General features: G+C 50.0%; 1 protein-coding gene across 21 annotated transcripts in view; it reads right to left on the bottom strand.

The window, feature by feature from the left end:
* Positions 1–12,075: 12,075 nt before the first annotated feature.
* The window catches only part of RBFOX2 (RNA binding fox-1 homolog 2), a 279,715-nt gene continuing 267,658 nt past the window's right edge, over positions 12,076–24,132 (bottom strand). For 19 of the 21 annotated variants that reach the window (XM_045872616.3, XM_045872617.3, XM_045872615.3 and 16 more), the window contains 3 exons: positions 19,592–19,680; positions 19,215–19,287; positions 12,076–17,651 (listed from right to left, as the gene is read on the bottom strand). In XM_045872616.3, coding sequence (XP_045728572.1) covers positions 17,607–17,651; positions 19,215–19,287; positions 19,592–19,680 — 207 coding nt within the window. In that variant the 3' untranslated portion in view covers positions 12,076–17,606. Of the gene's footprint in view, positions 17,652–19,214; positions 19,288–19,591; positions 19,681–19,805; positions 19,940–24,132 lie in introns of those variants that run through there. The other 2 variants (XR_010411348.1, XM_045872620.3) reach the window with 2 other exon arrangements.

The following is a 24,132-nucleotide window of genomic DNA, read 5'->3' as shown; positions in this document are numbered from 1 at the left end:
GTGGAGAGACAGGATTTTCTGTGCGTACACATGGAGTTGGAGGTCAAGGAGACCTAAATATTCGTGCTAACTGAAGCTGAGGTTGGGCCACATTTAGAACACCTCTTTTCCAAATTGTATACAACTATACAGTACATTTAGAATTAAAACTTTTGGGGGGCGCCTGGCTGGCTCAGTTGGTTAAGCGACTTCCTTCAGCTCAGGTCATGATCCCAGGGTCCTGGGATTGAGCCCCGCATCGGGCTCCCCGCTCGGTGGGAAGCCTGCTTCTCCCTCTCCACTCCCCTGCTTGTGTTCCTGCTCTCGCTGACTCTGTCAAATAAAAAAATAAAATCTTAAAAAAAAAAAAGAATTAAAACTTTAAAAAAAATATATTTATTTTAGAGAGAGAGAGAGAGTGCATGCAAGCAAGCAGGGAAGGGGGCAGAGGGGAAGGGAGAGGAAAAGAATCTCAAGCAGACTCTGCACTGAGCACGGAGCCCGACATGGGTCTGAATCTCACGACCCTGAGATCATGACCTGAGCTGAAACCGAGAGTCGGGACGCCTAACTAAGCCACCCAGGTGCCCCTAGAATTAAAACTTAAAAAAAAACCCTTTATTTTATAATTAACTGTGCTTGGGGTGCCTGGCTGGCTCAGTCAGTGCAGCATGCAACTCTTGATCTCGGGGTTGTAGGTTCGAGCCCCACTTTGAGTGTAGAGATGACTGAAAATGAAATCCTAAAAATAAAATAAAATAAAATAAAATAAAATAAAATAAAATAAAACTGTGCTCTGCAACTCTCCCACCCCCTTCCCACCCTGCCCCCACCCCTTCTCTCATTAGCCAGGATTTGGGGTGTCTTTGGCCTGCAATCTATTGCTCACACCCAGATTCGACCTTCATCCCCAGTGCCCTGCAAGGGCGAGTTAGAGACTTGTGAAAGGCTGTTACTGAAAGTTATCCTTTCATGCAGCAGAATTGATAGTTGTGAAAAACTAGACACCATTCACATGGCCCAGTGCTAAGAGACTGGTCCAAGACAACTATTCATCCACTTGAGAGAACATTAGGTACCTACCCAAATGGTGTTCACGAGAGCCAGTCATTGGATTAGCATGGAAAACATTTCTACCAAGTTAGGTGAGAAAAGCAGGATGAGAATTGTATGCACACTTTCTCACCTCGGATCCAAGCGGAGGGAGACTCAGCGAGGTCCCACGACAGCCGCCTCTATCTGGAGGGGATATGCTTATGTTTTCCTTCTTTCCACCTGTCTAGAATTGTTAAGTTTTCTAGGATGTGGACTACTTGTTTTATGAAATAGAAAGTAGATAATAAGTATTGACATCAAAGTAACAGATTTTTTTTTTTTTTAAAGGAGACCGACCCATAGTCTGCTGGTCTTAGTTTAGTTTCTTAAATTGCTTGAATGAACACAGCCTCCTCCTCCCCACTGAATGAAGCCATCGTGGGAGGAGAAGGAATGTGTTTTCTGGGAAGACTGTTCTCATGATGTTAGCAATGGCTGAAAACCCAGGAAGTCTAAGTCTTTTGGGTTCTTGGACCCAATTCCAATGTGTGTGTGTGCGTGTGTGTGTAACCACCATGGTAAGGTAGCAAATGCTGGACCGTTCTACCCTAAGAAAACTCTAGGCTAACCTGACTGATTTGTAAACTTGTTTTGCAGAAGTTGACCAACCACCGGTAAGCCTGGGAGCAAGCCAGGAAGAATTCTTGCAACTGTGCAGAAGGGACCAGGAGCGAATGAAAGTAATCTCTGTGAGGACACACCCCGAGATGTCCCCCCATTCATCATACTTACATTTTTGAACACGTGTCCCATGAAGAGATGCGCTTGCTCAGAAAGGAAGGCACCTGCCTTTCCCTCTATCCAATTAGCCTATTTCATTCAACTTATATGCTGACCCCTTGTCCTTAGACATGCCCAACCCCCAGCCCTTTGGGCGGCAGAGCTGAGGTTTGTTTGGCTGCCTCTCGAATAAACTCTTCCCTTGATGCATGATCCATGTCTCAAGTGACTGGCTCTGCTGCGCACCGCATAGAGCTTGGGTTTGTTTACACGTGTGGGTGCACCGGGGAGGCTTCCGCACCCCCACAAGCAAGTCTGTGAGACCAGCAGCTGTCCAAGAATTCAGTTCGATTCTGACACTATCTACTCGGGAGAGAGCATCACATTCCCCAGGTGAAGGTTTGGTCCCACCAGACCACCCTCCACTTCAGAGAACAGTCGCGACCCCAGGTTGTTACCTGTGCATCCAACTGCCTGGCTGTGCATCAGAGGTTCCCACAACCCCCTCCTTGGATTTGATGAATTTGCTACAGCAGCAGCTCACAGAACTCAAGGAAACCCATTTACTCACAAGATTACCGATTTATTACACAGGAAATTAAAGAATACGAATTGACAGCCGGATGAAGAGATGCATAGGGCAAGGACATGAACAAAGGAGCTTCTGTCCTTGCTGAAGTCTGGGGCCCAGCACGGTAGCCTGTGGAAGTGTTCTGGCTCCCTGACCTGGAAGCTCTCCAAACCTTCTCCTTTTTGGGGTTTTATGGAGGCTTCATTACAGAGGCACAATTGATTAACTCCTTGGCCATTGGTTGATTCAAGCTTCAGCCTCTCTCCCCTCCCAGGAAATCAGGGGGTGAGACTGAAAGTTCCACCCCTCTGTGTATGGTTGGTTCCCCTGGAAACCAGCCCCCATCCTTAGGTGTTTCCCAAAGTCACCTCATAAACATAACCCCAGCTGTGGTGGACTCACCACCACATGCTGTGAATAACAAGACACTCATTTCCCCTCAGAGGCTCTGAAGTGTTTTCAGGAACTGAGGACAAGAGACCAAATACACAAGGTGTACCCATTGCTCTTATCACTCAGGAAATTCCAAGGGTTTTGGGAGCTGTGAGCCAGGAACTGTGGATGAAGACCAAATATATAGGAAAAATATATTTTGGTCACCTGAATGAATGACCAAATACATATATTTCTTATAAATCACAGTATTTGCTCCTATGTAGCCTCCAACCCGTTCATCCATCCATCTCACCTATCCATCTGTCCATCACCCATCCATCTACCCATCCACGCACCACCCACCCACCCATCCATCCATCTACCCATCCATCTATCCATCCATGCACCACCTTTCTACCCATCCACCCACCCACGCCCCTATCCATTCATCCATCCTATCCATCCATCCATTCATCTATCTCATCTATCCATCTGTCCATCCATCCATCCATCCACCATGTACCCATCCACCCATCCAGACACTTATTGAATACCTACCATGTGAAAGGCATTTTTCTAGGCAGTTGGGATAGAGCATTGAACAAAACACATCCCTACCTTCATGGAATCTATTGTCTCATGGTGGTGGGGAGGGGGGAAGCAAACAAGAAACACAATAAAGAAGTAAATTATACAGTATAATATAAAGTAGTGGATGTGAGGGAGAAAAATAAATCTGGGAAGGAGGATACAGAGAATAGGGTGGGGCAAGAAAGCAATTTTAAATAAGACCATCAGGGAAAACCTCTGAGGAGTTTTTATCTAAGTAAAAACATGAAGGTGGTGAGGGAGCCAGCCAAGACGATATCTGGGAGAAGAGCATTCCAGACAGAGGGACAGCAAAGGTGACACAGGTGGCAGGTTTGGGGAGCTGCAAGGACGCTGTGTGCCAGAAGCAGAGTAATGGCTTGGGGAACACAAAGGGAGGATAGGAGATGAGGTCAGAAAGGCAACTGGAAGCCACAAGGTACAGTGTCTTATAGACTATGGTAAGATTCTGGCTTTTACTGAGTGAGATGGGAAAACATCGGAAGGTTTCAAGCAGGGGGGTGACATAATCTATCTTAGATTTTTAACAGCATCACCCTGGCTGTTGTGTGGGGAAGAGACCATAGGGGCAAGGCTATCACAGGGATACCAGTTAGCAAGTGACTGAACCCATCCTTGGGAGAGCGGATAGTGGCTTGAAGCAATGTGGTAGTCGTAGAGGTGGTGAGAAGTGTCGGATCCCGGACCTATTTTGAAGGTAGAGCCCTCAGGATTTGCTCACGGACTGGATGTGTGGTGTGAGAGAAAAAGAAGAGCCAGGATGAGAGGCCAAGGTTTTAGCCTGAACAACTGGTCATTGCCTAAAATAGACAGGTTTTGTGGGGGCGGGAGTGTAGGGCAAGATCAAGTTGCTCAGTTTGGACATGTCAAGTTCAAGATACCCAACAGACAAGCAAGTGGAGATGGTGGGTAGATGGTGAGACACATAAATCTAGATTCAGGATATTGGGTCTCCAACAACAAATTGGTCAGAGATACAAATTTGTAAATAGATGATATTTAAAATCATAAGAGTGGATAGGGTATCAAAGACTAGAGTGTATGTACAAAAGAGTAAATGTACAAGGTCAGTGCCCTGGGGGCTCCTGGCCTGACGAGGATGGGGAGAAGTAGAGAGGTACTCCCATTGAGTAGGAACCATCAAAGGAGACAGAGAAGGAGCAGCCACCAAAGTCGGAGGGGAGCCAGGAGTGGGGTGTCCAGGGAGCCAAGTGGAGAAAGCCTCAAGGACAATGAGCCCCGATCTGATTTAGCAACATGGAAGCCATCGGTGGCCTTGACAAGAGCAGTTACGGGGGAGTGGTAGAAGACCAAAGCTTGACTGGAAGGGTTTAAGAGAAGGAAGAAGGAAACTGGAGACAAAGTATAGACAAAGCTTTTGAGTGCAACCAACAAGATACCATCTCATTGACTACTTTGGCAAAAGTTAAAAGAAGAAAGCATCCCTGGGGCACCTGGGTGGTGCAGTCAGTTAAGCATCTGACTCCTCGTTTTGGCTCAGGTCATGATCTCAGGGTTGTGAGGTCTGTGCTCAGCATGGAGTCTGCTTAGGATTCTCTCTCCCTCTCCCGCTGCCCCTCCTCCCCTCTAAAAAGAAATAAGTAAATACATCTTTAAAAAAAAAAGAAGAAGAACTACTAACAAGGTTCTGTGAAGGTGGAGATGACCCAATAATGAAGAGATGGTGGTGCCAATGCCCAGTGTCTGCCCCTTGCTCTTTCAGCTCCTGGTGCCCATGTTGGACTGCAAGCTGGACTAGAACCCTAGTTCTAGACTTTTCATATTGGCTTGGACCTCTGGGTCAACTCCATCCTATTTCCCCCACACCTCTTGCAACATGGTTGTTAGAAATACAGGGCAACTCAGCGATATGATTGGATATATGACATTCTAGAGGTAAGTTCTCATTTTTCACACATATATAAAGAGAGCACAGTCCTGGGGAATCTTCGGTGCTGTTTCCATCAGCAATGAGGTCCATTCCAACCTTCCCAACCTGAGGAATCCTTGTGCACATCCAGAAACTCCTTGATTCCTGTCCCTCTCCCCCTCAAGAAAGAAAAGAGGAAAGAAATACTGATGGTTCACCCTGCACTAGGAACTCCGCTAAATGCTTTACCAAAGTTATTAAATCATAGCCCATAGTTACTGACTACTTAGCACTTTCTAGACGCTGTGCTAAGTACTCTATAAATATCGTCCTATTTCATCCTTGTGACCAACTACTACAGTGGTACATCTATCATCTTCCAATGTATAGCTGAGGGATCTAATGCAGAGAGACATTAAATTTTTTGAGGTCAACCAGTTAGCAGGTGGCAGCTCAGGGCTGAACTCAGAATCCTCTTGACTCTTGACTCCTCGATCATAACCACTGCCCTACGCTGCCTTGGTTAGGCGTCCCAGTTAGGAAATGGGTGAATTTCTCAAGGTCACACCATTAAGGAGCAGTAGGGCTGGAATTTGTACATGTATGTGTTTGTAGGCCAGAGGCAGACATTTTAAATTTGTCCATGTGAGCCAATTCTGACATGGCTCACTTTTAAACATTATGGGGAGATTTGGTTATTTTTTACCCTTGCGCACACACACCAAAATTAGCACCTACATTCAGCCTGTGCTTGGTGGGAGATTTTTCACAAGCACTGATCTAAACTCTTCCAGAGATTTCTGGAGCCTTGTGATCTGTCCAAGGCAAGAGTCAGCAAATTACAGCCCAAGGGCCCAATCTGGCCCACCACCTGTTTTTGTAAATAAAGTTTTATTGGAACACAGCCACGCCCATTTGTCTGTGCACAGCCTTTGGTGGCCTTCTGGCTACAATGGCCGGACGTGAGAAGCTGCAACAGACCAGGTGGTCTGCAAAGCCTAAAATACCGATTGTCTGGCCCTTTACAGAAAGTTTGCTGAGCCCTGGTCTAATTGTTTCAAGAGAAGCAATTTTTGAGTATCTGGAATTCTGGCTTTTGAAAGGGGACATCACCACCCGTGAACCGGGAAGTCAATTTCAGAACCCGGAAGGAACCACGGTGTGATGGTGAAGCCCCCGTGATCCTGAGAGTGCTTTTCACACCTGTCCCCCGTTGGGCTGCAAGCTCGAGGGCCAGCCTGGAGGGCGGCTTTACTCTTGGCCTGCGGGGAGGCCTGGAGACAGCTGGGCCTGGAGCCTGCCCCAGCTCACCGCCCTATGTGTTCATCGGCCTCCTTCTCCGGGAGACCCCACGCGGCACAGGGCTGAGGATGGTGGGGGTAAAGGCCACGCCAGAGGGCCAAAGGCAAGAGGGAGGGCCGGCCAGGAGCAAAGCAGTGAGCAGAGTGCCTGGCGCAGAGGGAACCGTCAGGGAATGTTTCCTCCTCCCTTTCTGGGGGGTGGGGGGGTGGGGGGTTGTGCGCGGAGGAGGAGACAGGGATGATCTCCAGCTCTCTTGCCGCTTGGGTTCCTCATTGATTGGAAACCTGGCAAGATGATGGTCTGAGGCCAGAACGGTAGGGCGCCCTCAAGGCCTGCTGCGGAGTTTGGGATTTTGCTCACCGAAAACAGAAGGCTTCCGTGGAGATGGAGCAGGAGAGAACCTGAGGACCCACGTGTTCGGGAAGAGTGATTGGCCGAGGCGCACGGAGCCACGGCCCCTCGCATACAGCCGCTCACTGACTGAGACGGACCGGCCGCCTCCTTCCCTGCGTTTCCGCAGAAATTCATAGACGTTATTCTTTGGAGGAGTCTGGAGCAAAGCTGAGTGAAGGTACAGGGCTCCCACCTGCCTGCTCTGCCAACTCACACAAGCGCGCCGTGTTTGTGCCCATGGGCCAGGCAGCACGGAGACGTCAATGGCGGCCTTTCCACGTGAGCTCCCTGGGGAGACCTCTGGAAGTCTCCTGCCTTTGAGTTGCGGGCAGGACCCCACGTCACCTAGTGCGCAGGATCCAGCCAGGGCGCAGGCCAGCATTGCCTTCCGCCTCACAGAATCCAGAGGCCCAGGCCTCTCCCGGGGCCGGCTGGGCCGGAAGCCTGGGGCTGTAAATGGGGGTTCTGGTTTGCGGGTCTGGTTGGGAACCCCCAGGGCCCGGCCTAGAACCGGATCAGGGAGTTTCCAAAACTGATGTGTCTTTTTTTTTTTTTTTTTTTTAGATTTTATTTATTTATTAGAGAGCGAGAGAGAGAGAAACAGCATGAGAGAGGAGAGGGTCAGAGGGAGAAACAGGCTCCCCGCCGAGCTGGGAGCCCGATGTGGGACTCGATCCCAGGACCCTGGGATCATGACCTGAGCCCAAGGCAGTTTCTTAACCAACTGAGCCACCCAGGCGCCCTCTCCTGAGGCTTCTTTATGGGGCTCCGTGGGTGCAAAGGCCTATTACTGACCGAGGAGGAGAAGGAACTTTGCTCCAGCGGCAGGACGGAACACTTGGGTGGGCGTGAATGACCAGACTGTCCTCCGCCCTGGGACCGAGCATTTGCCAAGGCCTGGTTTTCACCTGGAGAGAAGTTCTGCTGTCAACACATGGAATCAGCGCTTCGGCCTCGGGAGGGACTCCACGGGCTACCCGGTCTATTAGAACATTCTGTATATACATGGGGGCGCTGTGGGGCGACAGGCAGAGACTTGACCAAGAGCACACAGCTGGCTATGGCCAAACAGGAGCCTGGGTGGTTCTCTTGCACTTGAATCTGCTCTTCAAACCAAAAACCATGACCTTGGAGGCTGAGGGTACAACGAAGAAACGGGAGCCTGGAGGCTGGGAGCCAGCTTTCCGAGCCTCGTCTTCAAGTCACCTTGTGTTTTACATAAAATCTTTGGGGAGTCCGTGTGTGATCCCCAGAAGCAGACCCTGTGCCCGTGCCTGTCGCATCCCTGGCTGTGTTCCAGACTCTGCCTTTTTGTGGCACCCTCCGTACAGTTCATAGGACGGGAGCAGGTGCCCAGTGAGGCGGGGGATTAATCTGCTGCCCTGTCCCCCGGAAGCGTGGTCTGGTGGGAGAATAGACACGTGCACAGTTCCCTCACAGAAAATTCGGCTTCTCCAGGTCTCACTTCCAAATGGCACTGGTACGTGGCTGCAGGGCACCCACGTCTGTGGGATTAAGGGATGCCGCACACCTGGGCTGAGCCTGGAGCAAAGAAAAGCTTCACAGTTAAAGTCTGTCGAGCGGAAAGAATGATGGGAGTGGGAGGGGGGGTCAAACCAACAAAATAAAACGTGTAAAGAGCACGCTACGTACGTGCTAACGGCGAGCTGTCCCGGGGATGCTGTCGGTCTGGTCCCTGGTGAGCGCGTACTCGGCCGGACGCAGAGCTCAGAAGGCAGGTGCTCTGCCTGAGGAGCCCAGGGATGGACGGGTTCCAGGGAGCCAAGAGGGAAGGAGGTCAAGAGGTGGCGTTTGAGCTGAGCTTTGAAATTCGAGGACAAGTTCATTTGGTGGGGGGAGAGGGGCCAAGGCAATGGGAGAGGGAGGCCTTGAGTGCCGTGTTAAGGAATTTGGATTTCAGATTCTGGAACATGGGAATTTCTCAAGGATTTTGCGGCAAGGGATGGTAGGGTCACATTTATTTTAGAAGGAGAATCCAGGCCAAAGTGTGGAGGACTGGCTGGCTAGAAGAAGAAGGTGCTGGAGGCAGGGGTCAGGCCACTGTGCGTTCATGATGCGCACCAGGGCCCTGGCCTACAGCGGTGTGTGAGGCTGCCTGCCCCCTTCTCTCCCAGAGCTTACCTTCTAATAATTGGAATCCAGTGGAAGGAGCGAGAAGCAAGAAATGAGCTGACTTGAGATAACCTCAGGGTGGTTGAGTGCTAGGAAGACGGTCAAAGAGGGTGCTGGGGCAGAGGGGCTCCCTTATGCTGGGTGGCGAGAGAAGGTCTCACAGAGAGGCAGGGTTTCATCGGAGGCCGCAGGGAGGAGAGTTGGGGTCAGGGTTTCAGAGCAGAGGGCGCAGCTCGGCCAAGGGCCTAAGGTAGGAATGAGCTGGGCCAGGGGGCAGGAGGCCGGGGGGGGGGGTGGGAAGCAGGAGGCTGGCGGGCGGGAGGCCGGCCAGGCCGCGGGGCAGGAGGCCGGGGGGCAGGAGGCCAGGGGGCAGGAGGCCGGCCAGGCCGGGGGGCAGGAGGCCGGCGGCCAGGAGGTCAGCAGGCGGGAGGCCGGGCGGGGGGCAGTTGGCCGGCGAGCGGGAGGCCGGCCAGGACAGCTCCACAGGCGGAGGTGGGAGTGTGCAGGAGGCAGAGGTCAGAGCTGCATCTTAGGCGCTGGTGGGGATGCCAGGTGCCCAGGGAGTTGGCGGCGGGTCCCAGGATGAGGAGCTGGTGCTGCCAGAGGCGGGTGCCTGGCGCAGGGAGAACGGGCAATGGGGCAGTGAAAACAGACGACGAATGGGCCTGTGCCTGAGATGGAGGTGGGGGGCCACCCCTCCCTCTGGCGAGATTCCTCACTCATTTCTCTTTTGGGTTTTCACGCGATGATTGCCAATGTTTGTTCAGTTTCCCACCTAAGGGAACAGAGGCTTTGGGGGGACAGGGCAACCTCAAGCCTGGTGAATGTGAGGGGCTGGGGGACTGCGGCGGGACTGAGTCCAGACTTCAGGGCGGGAGAGTCGGGGTGCGGGGCTGACTCCCCCGCTGGGAGCGGAAACTGACAGCGAGTTTTCAGGAGTGGAGGAGTCTGGGCCCCGGAGATTTGCGGGCTAGGTGGACGGTGGAGGAAGAGGACCCTACAGAAGGCGCGTGGACAGCCCGGGGCGGGATGCAGCGGGCTCTGGGACTTCGGACGAGAGAAGCGCCAGAAACACTAGAGCCCAGAGGTCAAAGGGCGAGGACTCAGAGCTGGACTGGCTGCCGGTGGATCCTGGGTCCGCCACTTCCTACTTGGGGGACTTAGGACTAATGTGATGACAGCGCCCTGCGATGCAGCTTCCTCAGCTTAAGTGGGGAGTAACCATAGATCCGGCGTGGGGTTTGAAACTAGGGTGGCCTGATTCGGGTTTCCTGCGTCCTGGCAGAAACACCAGACTGGGTCAGAGACGAAGGGCTTTCGTGCTGGGGACATGGGGCAGCGTGAGCATCAGTGTCCCCAAGTCCCATGGGCGTAGAGGGAGAGGCGACCGGAGCCCGGATGGAGGCTGTAAGTCTGCGCTGCAGCTGACGGATGCCGAGGGTCCGTCCCCCTTTCCTAGCTTGCTCTTCTTCCTGGAGGTCCCCTCATTCCTCATGGTTACTCACTGCAAACGCGCCCCGATTGATGGGCTGGGAGAAGAGCAGTCAGGACGCTGCTCCTGTGACATGCTCAGCAAGAATGGGGGACACGGGAGGACCCCGGGAGGAGCGCCGCCGGGAAGACAGAAGATAATGTGGACGGCTCTCGATCGTGCTCTGCAAGCGTGGCTGTCCCCCGGGGTGACAACATACAGGAAGGCAGGGTGGAAACGGAGTCTCACTTCACGTGAAACATTGAGAAAAGGAACTTAGCAGGCATCTGCAGAGCGCTCACACGTGCAGGGCACTGGCCGCAGCACGGGGACCGCAGCCGTTTGGAGACCCAGGTGCCCAGGTCGGGCTGGGGTGCGGGCGGCCGTCTGGCCGGAAGCGCGCCCTGCGCGGTGTTAGAAGCTGCGTGCGGCCTGGCCAAAGATGGAAACCGGGAGAGCAGCTCAGCACAGGAGGTGGACACGCTGCTGGCTGGCCCAGGGGGCCGCAGGGGAGACCTCGCTCCCCTAGGCCTCGCCAATGGAAGGGTGGAGAACACCTGGCAGTGCTGAATGTGACCCAATCAGGTAAGGGCCCAGGAGGGGCGTCCATCCACCTGCTGTCACCAGAAGGGGCTGCTTCAGGGTCCTAGAGGGAGGAGCCAGCGGGCTGCAGCACGGGGGAGAGCAAGTCCTTGGAGTCAGCGGGCAGAAACTTATTCCAGAAGTTTGTCGTGTAGGAGAAGACCTGGGATCTTGTGGAATTTTTTTTTTTTTAAACGTGTTAAAGGTGTAAGCATGTTTAAATGCCGGTTAGGGACTAACTCGTAGGAAGCGAAAGGTTGCCCTTGCAGGAGGGCACAACAAAGCAAGGTCCCCAGAAGGATGGGGTGCAAGCACAGGGTAAAGACTGTCTCTTGAGTAGAACAGGAGAGAGGGAGAAAGAAAGGGCATGAATTCAGGTGATGTCTAGAACCAGTAGCAAAGCATTCTTCCAGGGAGCCCCTGGGCAGCGATGGCCTCCAGCTCCATGAAATGGAAAGCTAGGTGACCTAAGAGCCAAGCGAAGGGCACTGGAGACTTCTGGAACTTGTCGGAGGGGGGAGGGTGGTCACTGGCAGGGAAACCAGTGCAGGGGGTAGGTTAGAAGGCATGCACAGAAGGGCCAGCAGGACCCCACAATTAGGAGCACAAAGCCTGGGCGGCCAGGAGCCGGGGGACACAGTGACAGGGGCAGCGAGGCAGGAAGGTCAAGTGGCTGGATGGGGAGCGGGGAGGCTCGGAGTCCAGGAGAGCACGAAGGCTGAAAGGAGGTCAGCAGCAGAGGCACAAAAACCAGCTTCTGCCAAGCCTGGAGGAATCCAGGGAGAGGCTCTCCCATGGCGCCAGCCTTTGGCTTCGTTTACCCCACGGCTCAGCGTGACCTTGAGTGCCCTCCATTTAGCAAGTGTTGCGCTTTGCCTCCTCCTTCCTTCATCTTTAGAAGTCAAATCCAAGGTGCAGGTTTTGAGCCTCAGGAGGAGGCAAGAGGGATCCCCCATCAACACACACAGGCCAAAGAACGGTGTTTCTCTCTTTTATTTAAAAACAGTGCTTCATTACCGTTTGCAAAGGCAGAGGCGGCGCTCCTCCTTCGCTTGGAGTTTATAAAAGCCAGCAACATGATCAATAATTTATACACATGGATAGTAATACAAAAAAATAAGGAATAAAAGCTAAAGATCTAACTACTCCGACCTTCACAATTCCAGCTACTTGATAATAATAGGAGTAACCCAATGAATACTGTATGGTCTGAAAGCTACTATACAATAGGATTCTTAACAAGAAGGGGAGGGAGTTAAGAGGCTGTCACAAAGCCCGGGGATGCTTCTCTGGAGTTCGCAGGGAAACAGGACCCTGGGCAAGCAGCTCGGGTGTCCTAGGAAGTGACTCTGGGGGTGGGGGTGGGGAGAGAAGGCGAGGTGGTCAATTATACAAGCATCCCATGTGATGCCCCCATGCCCCAAAGGTACCTGTTTTGCCATGGCAATGGGAGGGGGCTGGAGAAGCTGCATGTCGCATGTTGGGATGGTCCAGTCCCTGTCACGGGGAGTGGGGAGGAGAGGAGAGGTTCTGTGGCATTTTTAGCCTTGCAAAGATTTGGGCTGAAAAGCTCAGAGACGCAGGTAGGTCAGCCTGTCAGGGACAAGTCAACCCCACCGGCCCTGTCAGCACTTTGCAGCCCTAGCTTACGTGTGTCAGGCCCCAGGTTTGCTCCAGCTATTCACAAGCAGAATTATAACACAAGAAAAAAAAAACAATTCATATCCCTTAGGGAAAAAAGAGGATCAATTCATCACTCTTCGATAGATAATACAGCCCGAGTCAGCTGCCAGAACACAGCACACACACACGAAAATACTGTGAACAGAAAAATACCAGAAAACGGCTAAGCTGGGAGTCTCAATGGGGTGTAGACTTGCTTAAAGCACTTATCAGTCCCCAGTAAAACCAAACCAAAAGTCACTTTTTAAAAAGTCAAAACCGCACGGACCCCCTGGGAATCTGATGTTGTTAACGGGGCGGGGGGGGGGGGTAGGGGGGAGGAGGAGAGGAAAGAGAATTGATGTTCCCTTTTTGCTTGCCAGTGTGGCCGGGGGAGCCCTCCGGCACCACTGGGCCCCCCCGCTGGCAGGCTCCTAAAAGGCAAGGTCTGAGTTTGGCTGATGAGCAGTTCTCTCGGTTACCAATCCCTGCCAACCAGCACTACCATGGCTGAATTGATCTACCGTTTTCCTGAGTAAACTGTAACTGGCTACAGTTCCGGTAACGTGGGTAAGAACAGCTACTACAGCCAACTTGGATAACTTGAGGAATCCCCTCTGCCTTCGGCTCCTCATTCCTAGTGCATCTGATTCGGGAATTGGAGAACTTGCCGTAGGCCGGTCTGTGAGCCTTATTTTAAAGCCAGGTGCCAGGGACTCCATTGTGCTTACTAAACCAGGGGGCGCGCACTGGCTTAGGACTGCCGGAGCCTACTTGGAAAGGGCCTGCTTCATGCTCTAGCTCTTGGATGGCTATTGCCTGGTTGATCAGTAAAGCAAGTATGGAGGAAGTACACAGGGAAAGGGAAAGGGAGGGAAGAGGCTTCTGGACGTAACATTACCAAAAACAGAAAAAAAAAAATTTAGTGTTTTATGTAACAGAAGCAAGCCTCACTGGTGTCTATACTACAAATGGTCAGACATTTTCAAGAGCATGACAAAATAAAAACACACAAATTTACGTCTGATGTTCATCTTGCCCACTGTTCTTTTTTCCTATCTTAAAACAGTGCAAACAGGTAACTTATGCTTTTTAAAACACCGCTATCCCTTCCCCACCCCCCAAAGTCCCTTTCTTCCTATCATGGGGAGGGGGGAATCTGCAATTCTGCAAAGGTTACTGTGCTAGAGGTTGCAAGCAGCAGAGGAGGCTGGACTTGGTGAGAGGGAAGGGCGCGAGTGGTTTCCCTCCCCTTCCTGGCTGGCGTGCCTTCCAGAGGGGCCCCAGCTTGGCCCCATTCTCCTGTCCCAGGGAAGGGGAGTGAGGAAGCCCTTCTGGCAGATCGTCAGCGGCTTCAATCCCGAGTTTATACCTCCCTCCCACCTGGAAGCTAAGTGACTGGCGATGGGGGTGGTGCTCACCTACTTGTCTGCTGCATCGCTAGCAACGGGAACCTAAAGTAAGAGCAATTTAGCCCCTGAGGAGTTAGACTTGTGAGGAAAAGCTGCTACCACTGGTTTTTATTGAATAATCTCCACTAGCTCCCCTTAAACGAAGAGGTGAGTCCCAGTCCCCTTCTTTTTCAAGGAAAAATAACATTGGCTCAATCCCACCTGTGGCTGTCAGAGGATGGTGGTGATGGGAAGTTTGGGAAAACCTGAGAGCCTTAAAAACGATGAGTCACAATGGTTGAGCCAGGGGTTGTGGGAGCTGAACCATGGAACACAAGGGATTCCAGAAAAGACCTAAGGGCAGCTCTCCTGGCTGAAAAAGGGTTAGGAGAGAAAGGTTTTCACTAGCGGTCTCCTTAAAGGAGCCCGGCTTCTAGGATTAAGACGCTAAGTACAGAAGTCCACGTCATGAGCTACAGTAAAGCTGTTGAAAGCATTCACGTGCTGGGATTCAGCATCAGTGTTTTTTGGAATCATCAACCAGCATCCTCTAACGAACCCACAGATGCCAAACTCTCTTCCGACTCTGTTTCTTAGTCCAGTGGGAACCAGAGCCAGGAGCAGACAAGCACTGGTGCTTTGAGGATGAAGCAGGCTGTACGGAGTCTCAGAGTTCAAAAGGGGATGGATGGGGAGGCCGCTACGATCTCACCTAGGTGCTCACAATAGCTCCAATTCTCGGTGCTGACACCGAAGAGCAGAGGCCCTTGAGTGAAAGCGGAAGTCTGCTTAGCCTTCCTTAGAAAAGGGAACTGGAGGAAGCCGGATTACAACCATCCCTGGAAATGCAGCAGAACGTACAGAGCTTGCCTATGGAGTCCTCAGCCTGAACCAGCTGAACTGCACTGCAGTAAAGGTAGCCCAAGCTCGAGCTTCTGCCTCTTTTAAAAGGGCAGTGGGAGCTGCCTTCTCTACCTTGCCCACCATCCTTGTCTCTTTCTTGGAAAAAAGAAGAGAAAATTACTAAACTCATTCCCCGATTCTCCTCCCTTGCTACAGACACAACCATTTAAAATTTGGCCTTATCTCCACTGAGCAGTGGCTTGCCATTTCTGTGAATGGCCCCTATTTGAACATGACATGAAATTTCTGTTTCTTTAGTGAGTAAAAGCTCTCCCTCAAAACAAAAGCAAAAGAAAAAAGAAAAAAAATCCTCCCTGCCCCCATTCTCTAGAACTGTGAAAGCCCCACATCCTATACCCCTTCCTCTAACTAAAATATTTATATACATACAACAAAAATTGTCTTAACAGCAACAAACCAAACTTTGGCTTGGGGAGGGGAACCCTTACAAATGGCCAATGGCCTCGGGCAGTGTGGCGTCCCCTATTCCATGCATTCCTCCCCGGAATCAGTAAGACTGCATCGAGGCCTCTAGCTCCGCTGATGTCTCCCCTCGTTTCAGGCACAGCCTCTCCTCCCAGTCATCAGGAGAGGGAGGGTTTCACAGGGGGAGAAGACGGGTATTGTACACAACAGGCCAGTCCCTCCCGGACAGATCACTCTGCTTACAAAGAATGCTTGATGCTGTCATAGGTCAGTCGCTTTAATTCAGGGACATGAATCAGTTACCAGTCAAGAACACGTGCGGAGGCAGGAGTAAAAAAAAAAAGAAAAAACAACAACAAAACAAATGGAAAACAAACCTATAACAAACCAGAAGCTCCATGTCTCTGAATTACTCCCTTTAGCAGCTACCCCTTGGGTGAGAGGTCACCCTAGTACCAATGTGAATAGACCAGGGAGCCAAACAGACCGTGCTTTTCTGTTTTCTAATGCCTTCATTTTGGAAATGCTGCAGGACGCTTGCCTTTATCATTAACAGCTAATAGCTAGAAGAGAAACACCTTCTCCCCTACCTTGTCAATATGTATAAAATCAAAGCCAGGGAGCCATAGCAGTGACTCACCGCTGTGGTCACCACACAACTTCCTGGCAACACGTGAGAGGAGATCCTTGCCAGGACACACCCTCCTTCCACCGGAGGAGGGGAGGAGCCTCAGGGGCTCTGGGTTTTATCTCCTGTAGTGTTCATGTATGCCAAGCGGTCGAGTGCTCGGCTGGGTGTCTTTGGAGGAAAATGAGAAACCGGGCGGAGTGGCCACGAGAGCTCAAGACCATGGACAGAGAAGTGGCTCACAGAATGCTCTGGAAGATGGGAATTCCTATGGCTTTGGAGCTAGTTAGTACAAAGTGCCTTTGCCTGCCCTCACATGCCCCGATCACCACAAACTTCCAGGGACAGCTGCCCCGGGACTCGGAGCTTTATCTTTTGCCAACACTCTCCATATGTTTCATACCTTGTACTGACCTCCTGATGCAAGAGAAAAGCACAGGAATATCAGAGCCCTGCCAGACATCATCTGATATCCCTTTTCTCTTCCTTACCCTCTTTACTGGCTCCCAACACTTGGTACTTCTAAACCCTCAAGCCGGGAGATCTGGTTGCTGGCTATTTATTCTCCTGTCCCTGGGTCCTAAATTCCTGACTCTTGAGGACTTGGGAGCAGGGAGTTCATAGAAGGACAGATGAGCTAAGCTGTGGTTCAGAGAAAAGGGAAGCAGCCCAGCAGGAATGCTAGGATCTCAGGAAAGAAAAGAACGATCTTTTTCACACTCCAGAGTTCATTCTGAGATCGGTTTCCTAATGAGGTGTTTATTATCCACAGTCTGAGAGCATGTTTGGAAATATTAATATAATTCCAAAAACGATGCCAACTGTCTCAGGCTGTGCAGGTAAGATGATTGTAAAAAGAATGGAGAAGACAGGAGGGAAGAGGAGAGGAAAGTGTCTTTTTAATCCTCCTGCTTTGCAAGCACAAATTCCTGTCATCTATCAGCATGTGGATTCCAGCCACAGCCAAGCAGAATTGCCTGCCGAAGACCAGAAACTCAGAAGACTAGAAGAATATCCTGTTGCAGACAGATCTCCTCCACTTCTGCTCGTCCCCCAGCCACTCAGCACCGGATACACTTTGGTAGCTCTGTCTGCTGATTTCTGATCACATGCATTCATCAGCTCCTAAGGTCTCCCCTTCCTCATTAACTGCCTCTTCCGTGATTGACAGAATAAGCTAAGCACGGACATACAGACATGGAAATGCATTATTTTTTTTTTTTTTACCACAGTTAAAAAAAAAAAAAGAAAAAAAAGAAAAAAATGCACAATCTTTGGAACAAAAGAATTAAAGGCAGAAATGTAAAGGAAAAAATACATATTCAAAGAACATAGTGAGGTATAAAAAAGTATTCTCTCTTTTTTTGTGTTTTTTGTTTGTTTGTTTGTTTGTTTTTCCTCTTCATCTTGCTATAGAGTTCCTCTACTAGTAAATATTGCAATAGCCAGGCCTCATGAACTGGGGGGCTGTCCCATTTGCAGGGTCTCACGTCACTTCAGTAGGGGGCAAATCGGCTGTAGCCACCTCGGTATAAACTCGCCTGCAGTAATTGAAGACATAAACATAATTAAAAGGTTGATGAGAGAAGCACTGAAAATGAAGGAAAATGTCCTGAAAAGGGATTTGGAAAAACAGCTTCTTTAGAAGCTGTAAAGCAACTGGTAAGATGTTACCTAGTGCAGTGAAGTCAGGAAACCGACTTCTGCCTTTAAGATGCTCAAACCAGAGCCCAGAACACTTACTGAGGACCTGATATTCTCCTGTCCCTGCTTCGTTTCATTATTTACATCAATCAGCACAGAAGGGAAACTCAATACAGTTTAAAACCAGATCTGTAAATAATCTGACGTTTAAAAGCATGAGTTTTTGTTTACCTTGATCACATCATCACAATTGTGACCTGAAGCAGCTAGCTGATTTTACCTTTGTACACGTCACCTGTCCGTGGAGAACAGGCTCCTCTCACCACTAGCTGTCACGTACCATGTCTGAGATGGTGCTGGATTTAAACCGGAGTCAACCTTTCAACTCCTCAAGTCTAGCTCCTCTATAATCTAGAATATATGCCAACTAGGCTGCTTGTGGACATACACGAATTTATTTCTATCTCTCTCTCTGGAGTTTTAACTGGGCTTTGTTCTTTCTTTGCTTCTTCAGGATTGGACTTGTATCTTTTGGGCACATAAAATCTCAGGAATTTCCATCATTGTCTTTATTTTGTCTGTCTCTACCTCAATTCCACACCTACATTCCCTTAGGACCTTGCTACTTCCTCCCAGAAATCTTCATATCAGGAGAGACTAAGTGTGAGAAATGACGGGCTCTCTCATATTCCTCTCAGTCAAATTTCATTTATCACTCTGCCTCCCCGTCCAACACCTCTGTCCACATTCCCAGGCTGCTGCCCAGCTGAGAATATTAGGGATGTCGCTGTGGAACAGCCCGTCTCTGCTGCAGCCCGGAGGCATCCAGGCCAACAAAGAAATACTGCCGTGAGGATTCCAGTTTGGTTGAAGGGGGCTGGGGCTGGGGGTGGGGAGTTCTTCTAGATGAGCTCAATGGACCTTTCCTACACTTCCAGGAAAATACCCTATTTTGCCATAAATGTTACTGTAAGGCATTCGCGTGGTGATTTCCAGCACTACCTGCCAGAAGGCTCGGGAATGGCAGGGACAGCCTTTGGTATCTGCATCTGACACTAATGTCCGTTTTTTGAAAAGCTTACTGTGAAAGCTGGAGAGTCTCATGCCCCTACATCTTCGCTAACACCTACCGATGAAACCAAGCCACAGGCATGCACCCAACAGCTGAGCCAATATAAAACGTTGACCTGCTCCCTTCTTTCTCTCCCACATGATGCCGTTACTCAGGGCAGACTGTCACTGCTCATTCCTCCCTGCCCTTAACCAGGTCAAGTGGCTCCCCCTACAACACACAGATAAAGAAGCTGATGTGAACTTTCCAGACAGTCTTCTGTGGCTTCAGGACTTTGGCGATGGAGGAGGGGCTGAATTTGTTACTTCTCTAGATCTTTTGGACTCTGTAGGCAAAAGTTCAACGGAGTAAAGCGGTTAAGAAGAAAAAGGGCACACGCCATACTCACCACAGCGCCAACTCCGTAGCTAGCGGCAGGGGCAAGGGCGTGGTACGGGTCGGCTGTGTACACCCTGCCGTAACTGCAAGAGGAAATGCAATCAGGGAGGTCAGGCCGAGGCTGTGCGCTCCCAGAATGACAGGGTTTACTGTGCTCAAGACTTGGGGGTAACTTGGTCTTGGGATGTTACTGGGGAGCTCTCGCTCTCTACTCCCAAGTGCAGTAACGCCGGAAAATTCTCAAGTACCTCTCTACAGCGGGAGAGAAAGGAGCCGGGCGTGGGGAAGAGGGAGAGCGGGGTCACGGCCAGAAGGGGACAGGAGACCAAGCGGGCGCGGGCCGGGGGCCAGCGCGGCGCTGGCAGGAGGGCAGCGGGCGGCACGTACCCGTCGCTGTAGGCCGCGGCGGCGGCGGCGGCAGCTGTGGCCGCGGTTGCAGTAGCGGGCTGTGCGTATCTGTAGGCTGCGTATCCGCCCTACAGGAGAGAGGAGAACTGACTTTACAGATACCTCCCCCCCAGGGCCGGCCGCACACACACCCACCCCCACGCAGACGTACGCGCACGGTGACACGGGGACAGACACAAACACAGACACACACGTGGGGGAAGAATGTTTCAAACTGCCTCGGTCGGCATGTTATCGTTCCTCTGGCACAGAATGAAGCTCCACCCAACGCAGGGACGTGCTCTCCAGCGTGGGACGGTAACGAAAGTAAAACTCTCTCGGTAGGACCTGTTCTCAGATTTAAGAAACGAAGATAGGATTTCAGATCTGTCTTACTTCACAGGGCAAATATCTGCAGGGAGTCGGGAGAACTTTACCTGACGGGGAATGTAAATTATAGAACTAGAACATACTAAATGTGTGTGTGTTAACTTCAGATTCTCAGGTGGATTTACTGCTGAGACTACGGAGGGTATGTAATGGAAAGGTCCTCTATAGTGCTGTGCTCCATCAGGCCTCGCACGTTTGCCCAGAGGCTAAGATAACCAGGCAACATTTAGAAGGAAGACCCAGTGTAGATCAGGGGTTGGCAAACTTCAATCTGTGAGCCGACGCAGCTTGCCACCTGCTTTTGGAAGCAGGTGTGAAGAGACCGTCTGGCCTCCAAAGCCGAAAATATTTACCACTTGGCCCTTCAGAGCAAAAACCTGCCAGTTCTGATCTACATTTCAGACTCAGACAAATCACATTACAAACGGCCCAGGACCCTGCGGTGGGACTCACCTAGGTGAGGAAGCCCTCCCTCCATGCCCCGGGCATTTAACTGCATTTATTCTCCTCTCCCAAAAGATTCGGAGATTCTTCCACTCCAATCTCGTAGCAGGCTCTGGAGCTCTTCTGCCAATGGGCCCAATATCCTCTCGGTCCCGGAGACTTTCAGACTCCCACATCCTGTTTCTTCCCCTCAGTTTAGGGGAACCAAATACCCCAAAGGTTTTCACTGTCAGGGCGAACCATACGTACTTCCCATTAAGCATTTCGAAGATGTGCCACACGAGACGGGCTATTTTAAAAAGTGGCGAGCCCTATGTTTTCCTCTTCTTTAACCTTCAAGAACTCATCTATTTCACCCAAACCTAATTCAGGAGTGAATTTTTATTACCCTCTTCTCCCTATCAGATATGACTATGTTCAGCTGGTGCGCCTAGGCACCAGTTCATTGATTCTTTCTCCAAGGGAACCCACTGCACTACGCAGGGACATCTACTCCTGCTCTCTAACCGTCTGCGGCTTGAAACCATCCAAAGTAGCTTCAAACGTACCCTGAAGCATCCCTGACTGAATTTCAGTAGCCATGCATTACTGCTCCTTGTTCTTCAAGCGAATCACTCAGAAGAGCAAACGTTTCCTTCTTAATCACAAATTCTCCCACCGATATCTATATACATCAGAAGATTCTAATTAGTACCACCCAACACTGACAAGGAAATGGTAGAGGACAGAAACGTGGCAGGAAGCACCCTCGGGGCCGTGTGTGATCAACACGTTCGCTTTGACATCTGGCCAGGCCTACAGGGACGGGCAGGCCAGGCTGGTCTGGGCAAAGCTACACATCGCAGGCTGCATCCCATACCCTGCCGTATCCGTGTGTGTAACTGCATCTACCTACACATACACGCATTATACCTAAACTAAAGGGTCTCTTTACCTTATTCCTTTTTAGGAAAAACATTTGTTAAAGCAACAGGTTAATCTTTATAGTTGAAATTTTAAGCTTTAAATGAACCTTTAAAGGCTCAATTTTTCATTATAACTACAGATGATTCCATTAAGTTTAGAACTGAAGTTTGCTGGTGTTTTATAGCAGGGCTGGTTTTAGTAAAACTTCTTTGTAAACAAGGATAATGTGGTAAACAAGCAGTATGTGGTTTGTCTCCGTAGCATTCCTTCAAACACCAAAAGAATCTTTAAAAATTAGAAAGTCAAGGTAATAAAAGCAGTTAAAAAAGCCCAATTTATGTTTACCTGAGCAAAACATTTAAAAACTGAAGTTCTATGCCATAGGGCAGAGTATACATTCCCATTAAGGGATTCTGAGGCTCAAAAGTACTGACCTGACTCTCAGAAAGTCTCAGTAAAGTCAGAGATACTGGGGATTCTATCAAATCATAGCTTTGGGCGGTTAGTGCACTAATGCTGTAAAAAGAGGTTCTGAATGAGGTTACTGATAGGACCACTTCCCCTCCCCTTCCTCAGCCTGTAAGAAGCCAGCAGAACTGCAATGGTTTTGGGGTAATGTTACTGTTAACCAAAACAATTCAAAATGGATCAGACTGTGGGAAAGAAGTTTCCTTCCAAGCCAGGAGGAGACGAGAAGACTCTTATCTGTAGTAGTTTCCTTCTGTTATAAGTGGACTCAGACTTTGGAGTTTGAATTTGATGAGGTTCTTTGCTATTTAAATTCAGGAAAATAGGACAGGGATACAAATATTTTGTTGCCAGCAAAAGGCTTGAGAAGAAGATCAGCATTAAGAAAAACTACACTGATTTTTTTTAAGCTGATGACATTTCAACGGCCACCCTCCTAATTACTTTACGGTGGTGCTACAGAGAGGCCCGTTAAGGTGGGGGGGGGACTGTGTTTAGGATGGACAGATAATATTCCAATAAGCTAATCTGCTCATTCATCGGTGACTGTCCCCCAATTAGGAAAGTTGCGTTGTGTATCATGGATTTACTTCTCTCAGACGGAGTCTCACCAAAGCATTTCTGCTACTGCTTCAAACAAAATACGTCAAAAACTGTAAGACGGAGAAGATTCAGACGTACTTATTAGTCTACTCCGATTTCGGAGCGCGTCAAGCTTCCGGGCCGAGAAATTGTTTTCTCAACTTTCACCTCGACTAGCGAGTCTGAAATCTTTTCCAGAACATGAGAACAAAGAGCAGTTTGAAACACCAAGGTTTTCATTACCGTTTCTTAAGTTTTTCAGAAAGAACAAGGGTGGGGAAGGGAGTAGGAGGACAGGGTTCAGGCGTGGGGGGGGGGGGTAATGGCGCCACATTGATTAATCACATTAAAAACTAAGCATGCCAACATCTGGAGCTAAAACAACCAGCAAAATCACCACGTTCAGACTCGTATTGGCTAACTCTATCTATCCCAGCATTCTCTTGGGACAGCGGTTCGCCCTCGGCTCTACCACAAGCTCGGTGAAGTACACAGCCTCAATTACTAGAGCGTGCAGCCACGACAACCCTGCTATTACGGAGACAGTCAGTCACCACTCGAGTTAACATTCCAGACCCTAACAGCTGGCCCTCCCCAGCCCAAGGAATAGTCAAGGTCGCCCCCCCTCGCCCTGGCCCACACCACAATGTTAATAATTATAACAAGCAGTAACCCATCTGTTATATCAGAGAAGGGAACAGAGACTCCACTGAGAGATTTAGAGTGAGATGTTAACGTGTCTTCAGCTGACTGCACAAACAAACAAACAAAAAAAAAAAGAGGAGAAATAATTCATTTGGAGATATGAAGTCATGAAATAGCTGATGTGTATTGCTTTTAACCATGCACTGATGCAAAACTGAAGCAACCATTAAGAATAAAAATTAAAAAGGACATATGTATTTACACACAATCAGACCTGTTGGATCTGAAGCAGTTTGCAGACTCTATCTGTGTGTGATTTGAAATAAAACAAAAAATGGGGATTAGCATGGCCACAGCACACCCTAGTGTAGGAGGGCACACACGGACTGCTTTCTGGAACCCTGATGGCTGGACACATTTGGCACAGTTGAGCCTGGTCCAAACACACGCGTGCCCCTTTAAAAGGATTACTCTCTTATTCCTTTGTAACTCACTGTGAATGCCTCCGGAGTGTCCCCAACAGGGGCAGCCCAACACTCCATCACTGCCCTATGCACCCTTCCTGACCCTGCTAGTGAGGTTCAGTCCTGACCCGTGGAGCGAGCTTGGGTGCTGGCCTTTGGGCAGCACCCATCCATTCTGACCCAGGGTTCTTTGGACGTAGTTCCCGGGCTTAAGCGGTCTATCTTTTCACATATCCATGACACATCCCTGCCTTCAACTTTCAGCTCTTTCCCAGGAAAGCGTGGTTACCTTTAAGATCCTTTTGTTGTTCAAGTCTCAGCTGTCCAGGATCCATCAACACCTGCTAGGGATTCTCTACTCCACTCTGAATCGACTTTATCATTTAATTAACTTTATAATGTTGCCACATTGACCACAGGACTTTTCTAAAACAGTTGTTTTAACCAGAACAAGATGGAAGGGCTCTACATATCCACCTCTCCCGTATCTGACCTTTATCTGCATTATCTATTAGCATGATCTCACACGGGTAGACATTCCCCTTGTCTTGATTTTAACCTAGCCATTAATAGATTTACATTAAAACAGGACTTTGGTGAGCATGTGATGTCAAGACACCTTCTTTCTACCTGGAAGACAGT

This window comes from Mirounga angustirostris, unplaced genomic scaffold (genome assembly GCF_029215605.1).
Source record: "Mirounga angustirostris isolate CCGP_5_RB_7025 unplaced genomic scaffold, mMirAng1.0.hap1 SCAF_5, whole genome shotgun sequence".
Taxonomy (NCBI): Eukaryota; Metazoa; Chordata; class Mammalia; order Carnivora; family Phocidae; genus Mirounga; species Mirounga angustirostris.
Note: the sequence above shows the minus strand (reverse complement) of the source record. Positions and strands in the feature narration are given on the sequence as shown.